Genomic DNA, 17124 nt, shown 5'->3' with positions numbered 1-17124 from the left:
CAGGGAAAGGCGAGTCAATCTAGCTCAACTTCGATCTGGATATTGTAACAGGTTAAACTCTTACCTATCCAGAATCAATGAAAAGCAAGTTTCCTTGGACTCCCGTTAGATGGTATTGATGACAATTTGTGATCGGTCGCACCTATTGGATGGGTCGAAGCACTGCTACAACAACAACAACAACTATTGTTTCTTACGCCGACGACTGCACGATAATGGCAACCGAACCTGGCCCTTCAATAGACGAATTAGTTTCTGGAATAAACTGCTATCCTCCCAGACTTTCTGGTTTCTTCAGCTCGCACGACCTGGTACTTTCACCGAACAAATAAACGCAAATTTTGAACGTCTTAGGGGTAAAGTTCGATTACACCGTCACCTTTAAGGCGCATATCAACGAAATTGTATATAAAGTACAAAGCCGCAACAAAATCCCCAAGTCGCTTGCGGTACACTTGGAGAAAAGATAAAGAAACGTTTCTTACCACATACAAAGCAATTGCCCGGCTGCTCATGTGTTACACGTCATCAGTTTGGTTTTAAAAACACACACTGGAAGAGACTGCGAGCCTGCCGACATGCTATACTCAGAGCTGCCACGGGATGTCTGATCGCTGAACACAATCTAAATACTAAGGCGAAAAAGGTCAACATTAAAGAGCATAACGAAATGCTGACCATTTAGTTATAGCTAAATTGTCACACACAGAGACACCCTAGCAAAAAACTGCTTGATCTAACCCCGCCTCCAAGAGGGATAAAGAAAATCACCGTAAGCACTATGATGTCATCTGACACCTGTCTACACAGTCGTTTGATCCAGACAGGCATAAGGAGGCCAAACCCCAAACAGAATCGCTAAACGCCTTTGCTAGGTTCCGCCCGGTGAAACCCTCTATCAATATACACTATCCTACTCTTGCAGAAGAAGAAAGCATACTACCAAGCGAGACACCATATTTACAATTGTAATGTGGAACCTACGCTTCTAACTATGGTCCACCTCTGTTGAAATTGCTAGTTTCCTTGGACTCCTGTTAAGAGGACTTTGATGACAATTTGTGAGTGGTCGAAGCCATTGAATGGGGCAAAGCACTGTTAACACAACAAAAATATTCGTTTGTTCGGCCTTATGGATCTAAAGAGTACGTATGTAATTCATCCGATTCACCAATTCGCAGATATTGTGATTTAAGAAAATGGATTTCGAAGACTGGTCGTAAAACACGATACGGGCCTCAGGTCAAGACGTTCCCACGACAAAAGGGTCTAATCTCCGGAACATCCAGGATTAAAACAATATTAATAAAGTTGGGGCGGTCCATAAATTACGTTAAATGCCTTGGGGAGGAGGGGGTTAAGGCCAACTTTATGCTATATCACGGAGGCAAGCAATCAAGCTACACAATTCGTCATTTGAGATGCAGGGGGGCTTGAAATGCAACAAAATGGGCGTCAGGTAATTTATGGATCGCCACTTTGCTCAACCATATTTAGGCCTTGTTTCTCTTCCAATTTGTGGCGTGCTACTTTAAATTTTCCCTACAAATCGGGCGGACCTACATGTTTTATACCGACTCAGACTTTTTAAATGGTGAAAATACACTCGCCGAGTTGAAACCTCCGTTAGACAAAATGTAGTATTTTAATGTTGCTTCTTTATGAACTTGAACCTCTGTACGGTAGGCGAACGTACTACAAAAAAATATCGCTCCGAAAGGATGGCATAGAAGGTCATATTAAATCGTACCCTAAGATGGTCGAGTTTATACCTTAAAGGTGCTTTTGGTGCAAAGGACCATAAACATTGATAACACTCCCCGAAGCCTTCGGTTATAGTTTTTATCGCTACTACAATTTGACACGCATTGGCACATGACCAAACTGTATTTTCAATTCTGTCAAACTTGTAGAGCTCAACCGCTCTCTCAAAACTATAACAGAAATTGGTAGATACTAGATACTTATGTTCTAGACAAGCTTAATTCAAAATTCTTATCGATATCATCTCTGGTTTAGACAACTTTCCTTTTACAAAAGAAGGAATACAGACGCATTGGTATAAGATGAGTTTCTTTCATATTGCTGAGACTTAACGTGCGGGTACTTTTGGAGGAGGTGAGTTCTTGCAGAATCGGTCAACTGTTGGTTTAGTAATGGCTAAGATAACGCACGTGGTTTAGGAGCACTGCCTATGTGAGCAATCTTTTGGTGGATTTGGTGAAAGCTTTGGGACTACCACTATCTGTCAGTGCCCGACAGTCGTGGAATTATTTATCGTTCCCCAAAAGATTGCTAAAGGAAGCCAACAGATAGGCTTCATATCTGTATATCAACATACAAGCTGTACGGTGGTGCCATTTGCAACACCGAAGAAACTCGTTCCATCGCCTATCCTGTTGCATAAGGTTGATTGAACCGAATACGAACGAACACTATCTAGCTTTTTTCTTTGAGTCACTAAAGCCAGGATTAGGAGAGCACAGAGCATTGCAGCTGCTTTAAGCTACTGCAGCGATAATATTTTTGGCATACAATGTGACAATCTAAGCAGGATTATATTGAAATTTTAACAGTCTTCCCAGTGTATAGAACTGGCTATGTGGGCTACCGCCTATCTGAACACATTTAGTTATTATTCTATAGTGCCTACAGTATCGCATTGCCCTACTGAGGTTGCAATACCTAAGCCTCGTTTATACATATCAGAGTTAGGGGTCGTGCACTGATGCACCAGCCTTCACTCAGTTCACTGGTTTTACTAAAAAAAAAACGGCCTCACTCAGCTATAGTGGAAGTGAAGCTCAGAGCCCTTATCGTGTTTTACGATCACGGATCGCAAACTGTTTTCACTCAAACGATCGTGTATTTCGCGTTTTTTGAAATCACAATAGCTTTAAGATGGTGAGGCAGAGTAATAACATAACTGAGATGGGGACAATTCGTACTCATAATATCCATAGTTTATTGTCATTTTCAAAAGAAGGTTGACCGTTTAAGTTGCACATAGAAAAATTCCAATATTATTTGTGTATATTTTAAGCTACGCAGTTGGGTGCAAATAAAACAAAGATTATTCCACCTTTCAGCTCGACGTTTCGCCAATTTTCCTTGGCATCTTCAGGAGCGTGACACTATATTTATTTAATAAAACAAAAAACAACAAAGAACACAATCAGATACATATAGATTTTTAATTTAAAATATTGCAAGTAAATATTGATTGCACAAAAAGTATTTTCTTACTTACAATGATGGAAATTAACGAGAACCACAATTTTCACTAAAACATTTAAACATTTGAATATTAAAAAATTGTCGAAAGTTAATAAAGTAAAAAATCGATACCACCTACAGCGGTAAACTTGTCATACTAAAAACTAAATTACAAACATAATAGGTACGCGGCGGCGATATTGCCTGTATCTTCTTTTTTGTTTATTGTGTTTCCTCTTTTTTGCGAAATTCTAAGGCTCTCTAAGGTGTAACGCGCATTTTCTCTCCTTTCGGTGTCTATTATTTTTGTTTTCAAAATCAGCTGTGTTTATTTTCTATTGCATGCTGTGCCAAATCTGTGCTTTGTTTTTGTTTACGTATATCGGCTTCGTAGTCAGCTACCCGCGTGCCGAGCGCCCGTTTCGGTGTCCCACTGTAGACCTTATTGCAGCTATCTTCTTCATTCCCTTTACATTGAATTTCGTAAACTACATTGCTACGTTGTTGGAGATCTATGGGTGTTTTTGTTTTTGTAAAGCAAGTGCAGTTTGATCCATGATACAAAAAAGAAGGTAGTTCCACTCAAAATTTTTTGACGTATTTGGGGATTTTTGAAGTTTCATAATGTTAGTTGTTTTACCTGAAGCGTTGCCATACCGTTACTGTTTAAGGCGAAATTGTGGTTTTTCAGGATGGGAATTTCCTTTAGGATAAAAACGCAATGGTAATATGAGACAATAATAATATGCTTAAGTACGATTTATGTGCATACATATCGATTGAGAATACAGTAAACCATGCAATTTTATTGAAAAATAGTGAATAATGATTCATACATTGGTTAATGTCTCGTATCTTTATGGCAGCTTGACTCCTAGACAGAAAAAAAAAATACACGAAAAATCCTGTTGTTCTAGCATGGCCCTATTATCATGCCTATATAGTGGATATTTCTCAAAGGCATGTTGAGAAAAAGTGTACCTCCAAAGTCTGCACATATATGTCAATGGGCACACAATGTGTATAGGCGGGGCTGCCCCAAGGTGACCCCTGGCACAACGGTCAAAAACACTCTCATAACTAGTGGCTAACCTGCAGAACTACAGGGTAATGTTCTCCCTAAAAAATGATTTAACAATTCCCTCCTAAAGCGCAACGCTTGAATTATACAATAAATAAAAAGATTAAGCGAATTTATCAAGAAATTGCGGTGTTGGTTTATAAGGACCTCCTTTGAGCAAGCAATTGACAAACGTGTATGTTTTGTCAAAATGTTCTGGGCAGACATACGGGCTATATTCCCTTACTTTGCATACTTCGATGCATGCTTCTTCCACCAAAACAATTTTCGGGAGCTCGAAAAACTTATTAAAAACCTTCTTCTCTAGGCTGATATTTCGTATTAAAATATGTCCAAGGCATGAGACTTGTTTTTTCTTTTTTATTTAAAATAACTACGAAAGTAATTTAGTCGTATTCGTTAATATGAAATCCATCAAAATTAGAAAAATTCGTAACATTTTTCAATCTGGTAGCTTGTTTTTGGTGAAATTGTCATTGTCCCCGCAAAAGTCAAGTGGCTGACGTCACAATAAATGGAACTACCTCCATTTTTTGTATCATGGTTTGATCTGTATGCTAGTGTAGTGTTTGTGTTTGATGTTTTTGTCAGGTGATGTGTGAAATTTCCTGTGAGCCTAGGAATCTATGTGACACTGAAGTATCGCTTTGTCTGGTTTTGTTCCTGATTTATTAAATTTGATATATGGTCCGGATAATTATTCTTTTTAAGCGTCAATTTAATTTTCCTATTATTTGCGTCATGAAAACCTTGATTTTCTCTATAAAGTTCCTCGCCGCATTTATTTGGTATTTGAAAGGCTGTGAAGATATAAAGTTTATGAGGCGCCCAGAAGAGGTTGGTTTCGAGTACCAATCCAATATTAGTTTGTTATTGAGCCTGTGTATACGGGTGTCTAGAAAGGGGATGTTGTTGTTTTCTTCTTTTTCGATCGTAAATTTTAGTCGATTATGATATTTATTTAAAACATCTAATATTGTATTTGTGTCTTTTCTTGGGATGATGGCGAAAATATCATCTACATATTTGACTAGGAATTTTATTTCTGGGTTGTGTTGTTTTTGTAATTCAATAAAAGTGTATGAAAGCTCGTCATCCATTATTATATCGGCAATGGTTGGGGAAAGGGGGTTGCCCATAGGCATTCCATGTTTGTGTATATATGTTGCTGTTGTGCGCGAAGTAATTGTTGTCTTTTAAGCAGAACTTTAAAATATTGTGAAACTTGCTCTTAGGTATATTCGTATTTTCCTTTATTCCATCGCACTAACAACTCATCATCCCGAATAGTTAAATTTTGCAGTCGTTCTTTTAACTCAAACGAGTTTTTAATGTTATATAAGGTCAACGACTTAAGAATTGTTCCTATGTATTTGGACAAGTGATAACATGGAACATTGACAGACGAGACAATCGGACGTAAGGGATATTCTAGCTTTTGGCAGTCCATATAAACGAGGTGTTGTAGCTGCTGTGCTGGTTAATTGTTGTTTATCTTTTAGGCTAATGTGCTTCCCCTTGAAAAGTTCGAGTATTATATTGTTGTGTTTCCCTTGAAGTGTGGAGTTGATTTTCTGTTTACTGAAATGCTTAAGATTCATACAAATATGTTCACCATAGTTATATTTCATGTGGTTGTAGTAGTTCTTCATGGTTCGGCTATGTTGTTCTTTATTGTTGTGGAAATTATGATGTAATACAGAATTTTTATTACCGGCAGGCTTTCGGTGAATAATATATATACTTTTCTTCTTCTGTTATATATACATAAATATTATTATTATTTTTTTTTTTTCAATCAGCTGAGTGGTAGTGAAACAATAAAATGGCTGTAGTGACAAAAAATAGCGCGCATTAAAATTTTTGCTATACAGTGTCATGCTAACGAAAGTGTAATGCCATCAAAATTTAGTACACTACCCCCAACTATGATACAAATGATAAGTTAGACCTTTTTACACTGTTTTAGTACAAATGGAACGTACACGTTGAGAATGTGCCAGCAGGCGATACACAAATAATAACTAAGATCATATATATAAGCAGATAATAGTTCTCGAGCGGGAAGCTATTCTTATGCTGGTGATTAAAATCGACCATCAGCCCAATTCTAAACAAATATTTCGTGCGAGTTTTTTCTCTTGTCCCATTCCTCGTATTCTAAATAAAAATTCCTTGTGAGTTTTTTCACTTCTCCCTTTCCTCCTATTCTCAAAAATGTTCGAAAAAGCGGAAACCGGTTATGGGAGAAAAGTAGGTATTCAGGGCTGTCATGGAATCCAAGTCGGTTTTGCGCTTTGTCGGAATTACAAACCAATATTGATTTAAATTGGTGTCATAAAACCGTATTGGTTTTGCTCTTTTCGAATGTAAATAAAAGCGATATTCGAATCAGCTGTTTTGCGGTGCACCGGCAATTTTGATGTTAATTTTTTTGGCAAAATTTTATAAAATAGTTGTTTTGTGCATTTAAACAGAAATAAACAAATTTATTGACATCAAAATGGAATCAGCAGTTGTAGCATTTATATTATTGGAAGAAGAAAGTTGCGAGAAGGTCAAAAGGAAAATTTGGAGAGATCGCAGCAATCCATTTGAGTTGCCAGAGACAGCGTATTTAAAAATATTTCTTAATGTGGGTTTCTAAATATTTATAGTGTACTTGCAGTTACATTGCATACTATCGCATAAACAAAGAGGCTTTCCTAATGGTATTGGACACCATTGAAGGACGCTTAACTCGCTCGAAAGTTCTGCCAGTGCTGCAATTAGTAGCTACGTTACGATTTTTAGCTGGAGGACCCTATCAAAGATCAGTTAGCAAGGATTCTAGCATGAGTGTAGGTAGAAGCACGGTGTCACGATTTTAGATTATGTGCTTCGTGAAGCCCTTCGCAATATCTGGATGTTTATCCATAAATTCAGTCAAAATACTGTTTTGCATTGAATTTTTATGTTTTCCTCTATTAAGAATGAAAATATATATAAATTTACATTTATTTTTATAAAATAAACTTTTATATACTTGCATTTTTAGAAAATACTCAACCATTGTGAATGATAACTAAGTGTGATATCTTCTGCATAGACGTCAAAATTCCAAAGTGATTGGATCACCTGATTTGTAATTGATTATCGCTGTCTCATTCTGTATCTCTTTCTATCACCCGCTGAAGATAGGCGCCGCCATATTGAACACCCTGTCAAAAAGCTAAAAAGTAGCCTTATTGAACATCCTGTCAGGTAGTTGACAGATAAGATATCACACTTAGGCATCATTCACAATGTACTCAACTGCAAGAGAAATACTACTAGGAAAAAATTTAATCCCAGCATTTAACTGATTGGATTGTTTCCGATATTATATTATCGGAGTCTCTGACACCTAAAACCGACACTAATTCCAATTCGAACACTAAACATATAACATTGGATTTCATGACACCAAAGCAATTATTTTGTCGTTTTTAAATCCGATTCCGACAACAATTGGATCCCATGACAGCTCTGATTATGAATGAGAGGGAGATTTCTCTGCATTTCATAAGAGTTTTCTCACTTGTTAAATTAAAGGGAATGCATCAAAATAGTTAAAGCAAATTGGTTCTTTTAAGAAAGAACACTTATTTGTACAAATCTGTGCTAAAATAAATATGTACATTCACCACAATATTCTCACTATTAATATATTTAATTAAATTCAACAGCTTCCGATTCATAAATAAAAAGACCGCCACGTTTTTATATTTCAGCAATTTTTATATTTCAATTATTTTCTTTTTACGACCCGTCGCCGCAGAAAATCATATACTTATTGAACGCGTCTTAACTGAAAAAATCAAATTTAAGTCAAAGAAATAAGAACATAAGTCCTGCTATAATTCATATATATGTATACATAAAGTCAAAGCCTACTATGTATTAATACAAGCTATCTCGTTTTAACCAAAGCAATTAGTCTTGTTCATTTTGTATGACACAGCAACAAACACACACATACATATGTGTACATATTACATGAATTTATATTAATACTAGCAGACCCGGCAGACGTTGCTCTGCCCTAAATTTGGCCAATCTGCATACATTTTAATAAGCTTTTTCCGTCTAACTCTGCCCTACCCCTCTACACTTTTCCCTAGTCTTTTTATTCACTCCTCCTTCCTTTTTCGCTTCATCTCCATCTTCGTCTCATTCTATCTCTTTCTCAGTCCCCTCTCTTTTCCCTTCTCTCAAGTTTTTCTCCTTCTTCTTCATCTCTTATTGCCAGTCCCAGAGGGTGGTATGTATTTTGTTCCAGTCCCACTCCGAGTCTCTGTCTCAGTCCCAGTCCTACTCCTAATCCCAGTCCCAGTCCGTCTCTGGTATACTTCCCGGAAAAAAGCATCGTAAATACTAATCAGTGTTGCCAGGTTAGCCTTTTCGAGGCTAGATTTAGCCTTTTTTTTTGCCTTTAGCCTCGAAATTTTGGGTTTAGCTTCGTGACTTTCTTCTCGCCTTTTTTACTCCGAATGTATTTTTAACAATTTCTAAAATAAAATAATTTCAATAGTTCCTGTGAACACCTAATACCTAATAATATGAGTTCTCTACAAAAGATTAATTCTTTTTCTGCTGAAAATTCGTTGAAAGTTTCAAAGCCAGATGTATTTTCTTACTTTGAAAAAGAGAAGTATAGTTATTCTTCAAGTCAAATAGCATTAATAGAGCTGCAGTGGCGAAAACTTATAACAATACAATGGAAAAATGTACACTCCACCATGGAATTTTGGTCGCAAGTCCGAGAACATAAAAATGCATTAAACGAACCTCCTTTTTTAGAACTTGTCGAAATCATATTTAGTTTTTTAGTATTACCACTCAGTAACGCGGAGGTTGAAAGAATTTTTAGTGGCATGTAAATTCTGAAAACTAAATTAAAGAACAAATTAAAAATTAAAATGCTTAATGCGCTGCTTAATATTAGATGCTCGTTAAAACGCTTATCTAAATGTTAGAAGGATTTTGAAATTACCGATGATCTCATATTTATGGTAAATAGCCAAACTTTATACGCAGACTTAAGCTCTTCTGATTCTTCAGACGGGGAATATTTTATATAAATAATTAGTTTGTAATATTTTTTTTTATGTATATACACATATGCAATCATTTAAAGTGATTCCATGTACTAGTCAAGGAAAATGTGCCTGATATGTTTTGAAACAAGAAGTTATGTTTAAGTTATGTTTATAAGTTTTTATTTACAAATGTAAAAAAAAAATTTAATGAATTAACCAAAAAAATTTCTGGCGGTTTTTTAGCTTCTTTTTTTTCTAAATTTAGCTTTTTCTAACCTTTTTTTTTACCAATCTAGCTTCTTGTTTTGTCATCACCTGGCAACACTGATACTAATATAGGCAAATTTATATACGAAATTTCAGGCAAATCGAATAGGACGTATGTAAATAGGTATGTGGGTATTATTAATACTTGTCTTTATTTCGGCTTCGCATGCATATTTATCAGTTTTGCCAGGTTGATGCGATTAAATCGAATAATACAATGAACTTTAGAGCTCTCAGCAACAGCTTTGATTTGATATCCATAATACACACACATTCTAGGCGTATCCGGGTCCATGTTTTGGCCTATATCTCGAGACCCTAGTCACTCAGCGGTGTAAAACTTACTCCGTATTATAGCACACATCAACAGCTTCAATTTGATACCCATAATATAAAAACACATTCTAGGTGTATCCGGGTCCATGTTTTGACCTATATCTCGAGACCGAGGTCACCCAGCGGTGTAAAACTTACTCTGTGCTAAAGCACTCATCAACAGCTTCAATTTGATACCCATAACGTAAAAGCAATTTATATGTGTCCGGGTCCACGTTTTGGGCTATATCTCGAGACCCTAGCCTACCAGTTGTATGAAGATTATCCTGTACTATAGCACCCATCAACAACTTTCATTTGATATCCATATTGTATAAACACATTCTAGGGGTACCCTAGGGAAAGAGGGTTTCAAATATTTAGCGCATGTCTTCAACCTGTCTCTTTCCACCTTTGTCATACCCGAGAAATGGAAAATGGCCAAGGTGGTCCCGCTACTAAAGCCTGGTAAACCAGCTAACATAGGAGAGTCGTATCGTCCGATATCTCTCCTATCGCCAGTAGCAAAGACGCTTGAAGCCATTTTGCTCCCTTATTTCCAAGCAAATTTGCAGCTAGCCTCTCATCAGCATGACTTCAGAAAACTCCATAGCACTACCACCGCGCTAAATGCCATTAGCACCCAGATAAATTGCGGTTTAAATCAAAACCCCCACCATAGAACAGTACTCGTAGCGCTAGACCTATCAAAAGCTTTTGATACGGCCAACCACGGCTCGTTACTGCAAGACCTGGAAGGGTCTACCCTTCCCCCATGTCTTAAAGGTGGACCGGAAATTACCTGGGTGGTCGGCAGGCATCGGTGCAATTTAGAAACAAAACATCAAAACCAAGGAGAATTGAACAAGGGGTGCCACAGGGTGGTGTCCTATCCCCACTTTTGTTTAATTTCTACATATCTAAGCTACCTTTACCACCGGAAGGAGTCGCAATCGTTTCCTACGCCGATGACTGCACAATAATGGCCACAGGCCCAGGCCCACAGATGGATGAGCTATGCAATAGAATAAACGGCTACCTCCCTGATCTCTCCAGTTTTTCGCCTCGCGAAACCTGGAATTATCACCGACTAAATCTTCCGCGACCTTATTTACAACATGGACGTCCCAAATGTCGACCATCTTGAACATCCACGTCGATGGCACTACGCTACCGACTGTCCTACACCCCAAAATCTTGGATGTGACGTTTGACCAGGATCTACATTTTGGTGAGCACGCAGCCGCAATTCCGAGAATTCAGAGCCGTAACAAAATCCTCAAATCACTCGCTGGCAGTACTTGGGGAAAAGATAAAGAAACGCTCATGACTACATACAAAGCAATTAGCCAGCCGATTACGTGCTACGCGTCACCCATATGACATGAAATGAGATGCTGACCAAACAGTTCCTGTTGAATACCCACAAACCTGAGCATGCCAACAGACATCTGATTGATGAGCCAGCACCGCATAGGGGCTTAAGGAGTCATCTCCGCAAGCATTTTGAGGAAATACGGCACCTGAGAACCCAGCCGTATGAAGCGAAAAAACACAAGCAGGTCCTTGGTGAACTCCACAAACAGGCGTCGGACCTTTTTGCCGGGAATTGCCCGGTGAATCCAGTACTCAAAGAAAAGTATCCAAAACTCGCGGAAGAGCAATGCATACTCCCCAGGGAAACGCGTGTCACTCTTGCTCAACTTCGTTCTGGATACTGTAACAGGTTAAACTCTTACCTATCCAGAATCAACCCCGACATACAAAATGTATGCCCCGCTTGCAATGTGTCCCCACATGACACCAACCATCTCTTTAATTGTAATGTGGAACCAACGCCTCTAACACCCCTTTCCTTATGGTCCTGTTGAAACAGCAAGTTTCCTTGGACTCCCGTTCGAGGATATTGATGGCAATCTGTGATCGGTCGCGGCTGTTAGGTGGGGCGAAGCACTGCTACAACAACAACAACAAGGGGTACCCGGGTACACGTTTTGGGCTATATCTCGAGACCCTAGCTTCTCAGTTGTATGAAAATTATCCTGTACTATAGCTCTCTTCAACAGTTTTCATTTGATATCCATATTGTATAAACACATTCTAGGGGTACCCGGGTCCACGTTTTGGGCTATATATCGAAACCCAAGTCACCCAGGGGTATGAAAATTATCCTGTGCTATAGCACTGATCAACAGCTTTCATTTGATATCCATATTGTATAAACACATTCTAGGGGTACCCGGGCCCACGTTTTGATCTCAAGACCCTAGGCACGTAGCGAAAAAAAGGTAGACATTGGCCGATTCTCAGACCTACCCAATATGCTCACAAAATTTCATGAGAATCGGTTCAGTCGTTTCGGAGGAGTTAAGCCTCTAAAACCGTGTCAGAAGAATTTTATATATTAGATACATATAAGCGTAAGGGAAACTTACATTAGGTTGTGCCATCACAATAAAGCGATGTTTGTTACAGTGACTTCAACACTCACTGTTAATACAACAACCACAATATTCTTTATTTTAAAGCTGGAAGCATTGGTGCTTTATCGGTAACCGTATCGGTAACCTTATAACAGCTGATTCGACCAATCTTATGAGAATCAATGCAATCGATTATTGGTGCCGCTAAGGTCGTAACCGTATCTTAGCCAACCAATTGGGTTTTGGTTTACCGTCGTAACGATAAACAGCTGATTACGTTAGGGATACGACTACAGCGATACGACAAACGGCACCAATGACTCCAGCTTAAGTCAAAAGTATATCATAAGCAACGGAAGAGCTCTTGGTATATTTGATGCAGCCCTGCAGAAATTGCGCAAGGGTTTTTTAAGAAGGCTTAAATAGATTTTGGCATATGGCGAACGGCGAACTCAATTCGACTTGGCCGCCAGAAAATTGCTTTGCTGAATGAAAAGCAGGCAACTTCGGTGGATTTGTTGTTGTTGTTGTTGTTGTAGCGATTAGGTTACTCCCCGAAGGCTTTGGGGAGTGTTATCGATGTGATGGTCCTTTGTCGGATACAGATCCGATACGCTCCGGTAACACAGCACCATTAAGGTGCTGGCCCGACCATCTCCGGAACGATTTATATGGCCACATTAAACCTTCAGGCCATCCCTCCATCCCCACCCCCAAGTTCCATGAGGAGCTTGGGGTCGCTAGAGCCTCGTCTGTTAGTGAAACGGTATTCGCCGCTCGAAGGTGAGGTTGACTATTGGGTTGGAGAAGCTATATATTGCGCTACACAACACCTTGAATCCCCGGCGGATTTGTGTTATCCGGCTGTCTTCTTCTTCTTACATATGCTCCTCTGTTGATGTTGCTGTGGCATCAATTCATTACTCATTTCAGTGAATACCACATGAAATGCAATACTGTGCATTGCTTAAATTTTATTTCTTAATTTCAAACAAATTCGCAACAATAATTAAACTTTTCTATTTTTGAAGCAAAATAAGAAATACGCAACGAAATTTCAATTTATAAAACAGCTGACTTCGAAAATTCGAAATTCCTATTCCCCAATTGTTGTTCTCCCTAGGAAAACAGAATGGAGGAATTTTTCCGCGGGAATAAAAAAATCCGCGAGAACAAAATTCCGAGGGAATATTTAGAATTGGGCTGTATGTTGATTCTACCTTAGAAATTTACGAATAATATCATAAACAACTTGTAAAGAGTCATATCCCAGAATTATTTACCTGCAGGTTAAGCGCCAAAAGTGATTCTTCGTCAGGAAACATAATCTGACCATCACGTTTTTCTATATACCTCAATGTTAGCTTAGAACGAACCAATGGGCAGGTTTTCCACATTACCGCCGTTACTGCCAAGTTTTCACAACCCGGCAACGAGTAAATATCAGTCATAATAAATTTAATATCAAATTGCGTTAGTCGTAGGCAGGCAACTACGTTTGGTAGTTGTTGTTTACGCGCAGAGGCATTATGTTCATACCAACGTTTAACTGCATTAAAAACATCATTTTCGCACCGTACATGCAAATTGTCTCTTTCTATAATTGCTTGCATCTTTTTGGCGTCGAAATCTAAAAATTCACTGCTTTGCGTTACCTGCGAGATCATACAACAATAAATTTAATGAGCAAACAAGCACTACACAAGTTTATTTACATGCATAAAGTTTCGTGTTTCGTAAGCCAGCATTTTTTCATTTAGTATCTCGCACTGAGTCTCCTTTTCCAGGCTATATGCTCGCTGCAATGTAAAATCGGTTATGTTCTCTATGATAAAATCAGCACAATTTGCAACAGCGCCTTTCAATTGTAGTATTAAAGCTGCTTTTAACATCCGATCTACATTGTCAATGGTTACGAGCGTTTTGCCGGTATAGCAAAAGGTGATTAAGCGCTCAAAAGTGTCGCTGTCGATATCGGTGATTTCTATAAGTCGACATATCCCGTCGTCACCTTCGAGCAGTTTACGTAAATAAGGGCTTGCCGCCGATAGAATTAGGCGATGAGCTGTAATTCTGTGAATATATTACAAGCGTAGTTAATGTATGTGAACAAAGAATAGAGTTAATTCAAATGAAAGTTTACTTACAAGGAAGGTGGATTTGGTAATATGAATGATACGTCAACTAAATTCAAAATGTTTTCAATAAAGTACTTGGCTCCATCTGGAATTACCTCCAAGAGGCGTTGCCGAGTCATGTTACATACTGCCATTTCTATTGCGTCTGGAAGTATAGTTTTTTTACAATTTTGAATTTTAAGATGTTAGATTACATACTCGGATACTCCGTGGTGTATGTATTTTATTCGGAAGGTTCTTTTTGTTTTATTTAACGACGTTTTGGAAGTAGTTACAATATATCCAGGAATCGACCGATCGAGATAAAAAAAGTGTATACGTTTCTTTTCAAAACATTAGTGATCAGCGATTAGAATGGAGATATTGTTTATCGATATCGGTTGTATGTAAATCCCGTATAAAGGTGCATTTACATAAAAGAACGTGCACTTTAAGCGACATGACATAAAGCGGCAAGGGCGCCTCAATTTGCTCACTTGATCGACATTGGGCGCTTTCAGCGACCAGAATTCTTGTTGATACGTTGCACTCATGTTTCCGTCAGTTGAGTGATAGAATTTTTATTTTATGAACGGCGTGTTGAGACAATAATTATCACTAAATTTAAGGGAAACGGACTTCTAAAATAATAAGCTAAAGCTAAGGCAACACTGAGCTGCACTACACTGCGCTGAAAAATATTCTTCGCATGTATTCTTATGGATCAATTCACACCTAGCGGCAGCAGCACTGCGCGGCGCGGCCATGAGCGGCAATGTTGATCAAATAGGCAAAAATGTGAAGCGCCGCTGCTACATGTCGCACCGCTTAGTGTGCACGCACTTTAAGTGTGATATCTTCTGCATAGACCTCAGAATTCCAAAGTGATTGGATCACCTGATTTGTAATTGACTATCGCTGTCTCATTCTATATGGGGCTATATGGGGCAGAAGCATGGACCATGACAACAGCAGATGAAACGGCTTTGGGAGTGTTCGAGAGAAAAGTTCTTCGAAAGATTTATGGACCTCTACGCGTTGGCGACTGCGAGTACCGAAGAAGATTTAATGATGAGCTGTACGAGCTATACACAGACATCAACATAGTCCAGCGAATTAAAACGCAGCGGCTGCGCTGGCTAGGCCATGTTATGCGAATGAAAGATTATGTTCCGGCCAAGAAAGTATTTCTATCGGAACCCGATTTAAACGATTTAAACTCCCTTGGTGTGACCAATTGGCGCAGGTTGGCGGAGGGAAGGAGCGACTGGCGCGCCTTCTTAGACGGCCATAACCGTTTAGACGGTTAAGCGCCAATTAAGTAAGTAAATAAGTCTCATTCTATATCTCTTTCTATCACCCGCTGAAGATAGACGGCCCTATGCGCCGCCATATTGAACACCTTGCAAAACGCTAAAAAGTAGCCATATTGAACATCCTGTCAGGCAGTTGACAGATAAGATATCACACTTAGTTTGATTCACAATGACTAAAAGCCCTGGAAAGCTTGCCATATTCAAATAAAACATCTGATCCAACCAACCTTATGAAAACCAATCAACTCAGACGTCGGCCAAGGTGTCATACAAAAGCCGTGTTTTTTTTCACGCACGTATACGTTTACGTTTGCGCGTGAAAAAAAAAACGCCTATCCTCGTGGTTAAATAACTACAGCTACAGCACAGGGTGTACAGAGAAGCGGAGACACAACCCTCTGATGGCCATAGGGTATAACATATAGCTGAATCAGTTACGATGAATTGTGGACACACATAGAATACATAGAATTAGTGTAGAGGATGAAACAAAGACACATATTTCAGTTACATCTGAGTATAATGCGTATTGAAATTTAGTAGGACATATTTTATGCGCAGCAATTTCAGAGGCGTTTTTAAAGTTTGTCTCTAGAAGTTCTTCCTTTTTTTCAAGCGTACGTACGCTCAGCGACCAACATTGCTGTACGCTTAGCTAACGAAAATTTCATGCTTTGTCGCTTTCATGCAGCTGACGCCTCGTATGCAGCTCTCCATTCAAATACATGTGTTCGGCATCAAAGCGTACAAATTTCGCCTGCAGCGTCTATGACGCATAGTCTCGTGTGCACCTTGCCTTACTTTACTTTGGTTTTTCGTTTCTTTCCATTTGCATTAACCTTTCAAATTTGACGTTGTGCCTATTTCACATGGTCATAACTGCTTGACATTGTGGTAATTTGAAGTGTTCATAAGGTCAATTGACGTTATGGCCGTTGTCCTTATGCCACTAAACCCCTCACTTACCCGATTTCGTTTTTTAAGCTGAGTTATGGCGTTGCTATACTAGAAGATTAAGTCCCTATATAACGACCTGATTTTCATACTGCTGGAGGCTTGCTAGAGATTTCATTCCCATGCTCTAGACACTCAATGAGAAGTTCAAGTTATGTTTAAACCATGGAGTTTCTTTCCCACAAGGTTGGCAGCTTACCATTTAATTGCCGTAGCACCACTGCACTGAAAGAAATGGTGCCAGTAAAATCAACAAATCGGCTCTGTTGTTCTTGACTTAACGGAGATTCGGTGAAATTGATCGAATCACGGTTAATTCGATCGAGTTCTTTGTCAAACGAACAAATTAGTTTAGTCATTTCAACAGAAGAGAAA

The 17124-nt window shown here is 38.7% G+C and overlaps 1 protein-coding gene across 1 annotated transcript in view; it reads right to left on the bottom strand.

Moving 5' to 3' along the window:
• The window catches only part of LOC137234039 (kelch-like protein 5), a 58394-nt gene extending 43565 nt beyond the window's left edge, over positions 1–14829 (bottom strand). The window contains exons 1-4 of the mRNA XM_067757704.1: positions 14699–14829; positions 14510–14645; positions 14078–14435; positions 13646–14017 (exon numbers count right to left, since the gene is read on the bottom strand). Of these exons, the coding sequence (XP_067613805.1) occupies positions 13646–14017; positions 14078–14435; positions 14510–14634 (855 nt within the window). The 5' untranslated portion in view covers positions 14635–14645; positions 14699–14829. The remainder of the gene's footprint in view (positions 1–13645; positions 14018–14077; positions 14436–14509; positions 14646–14698) is intronic.
• Between the last annotated feature and the right edge of the window lie 2295 nt (positions 14830–17124).

The sequence above is a fragment of the Eurosta solidaginis genome, chromosome 5, assembly GCF_040869045.1.
Source record: "Eurosta solidaginis isolate ZX-2024a chromosome 5, ASM4086904v1, whole genome shotgun sequence".
Taxonomy (NCBI): domain Eukaryota; kingdom Metazoa; phylum Arthropoda; class Insecta; order Diptera; family Tephritidae; genus Eurosta; species Eurosta solidaginis.
Note: the sequence above shows the minus strand (reverse complement) of the source record. Positions and strands in the feature narration are given on the sequence as shown.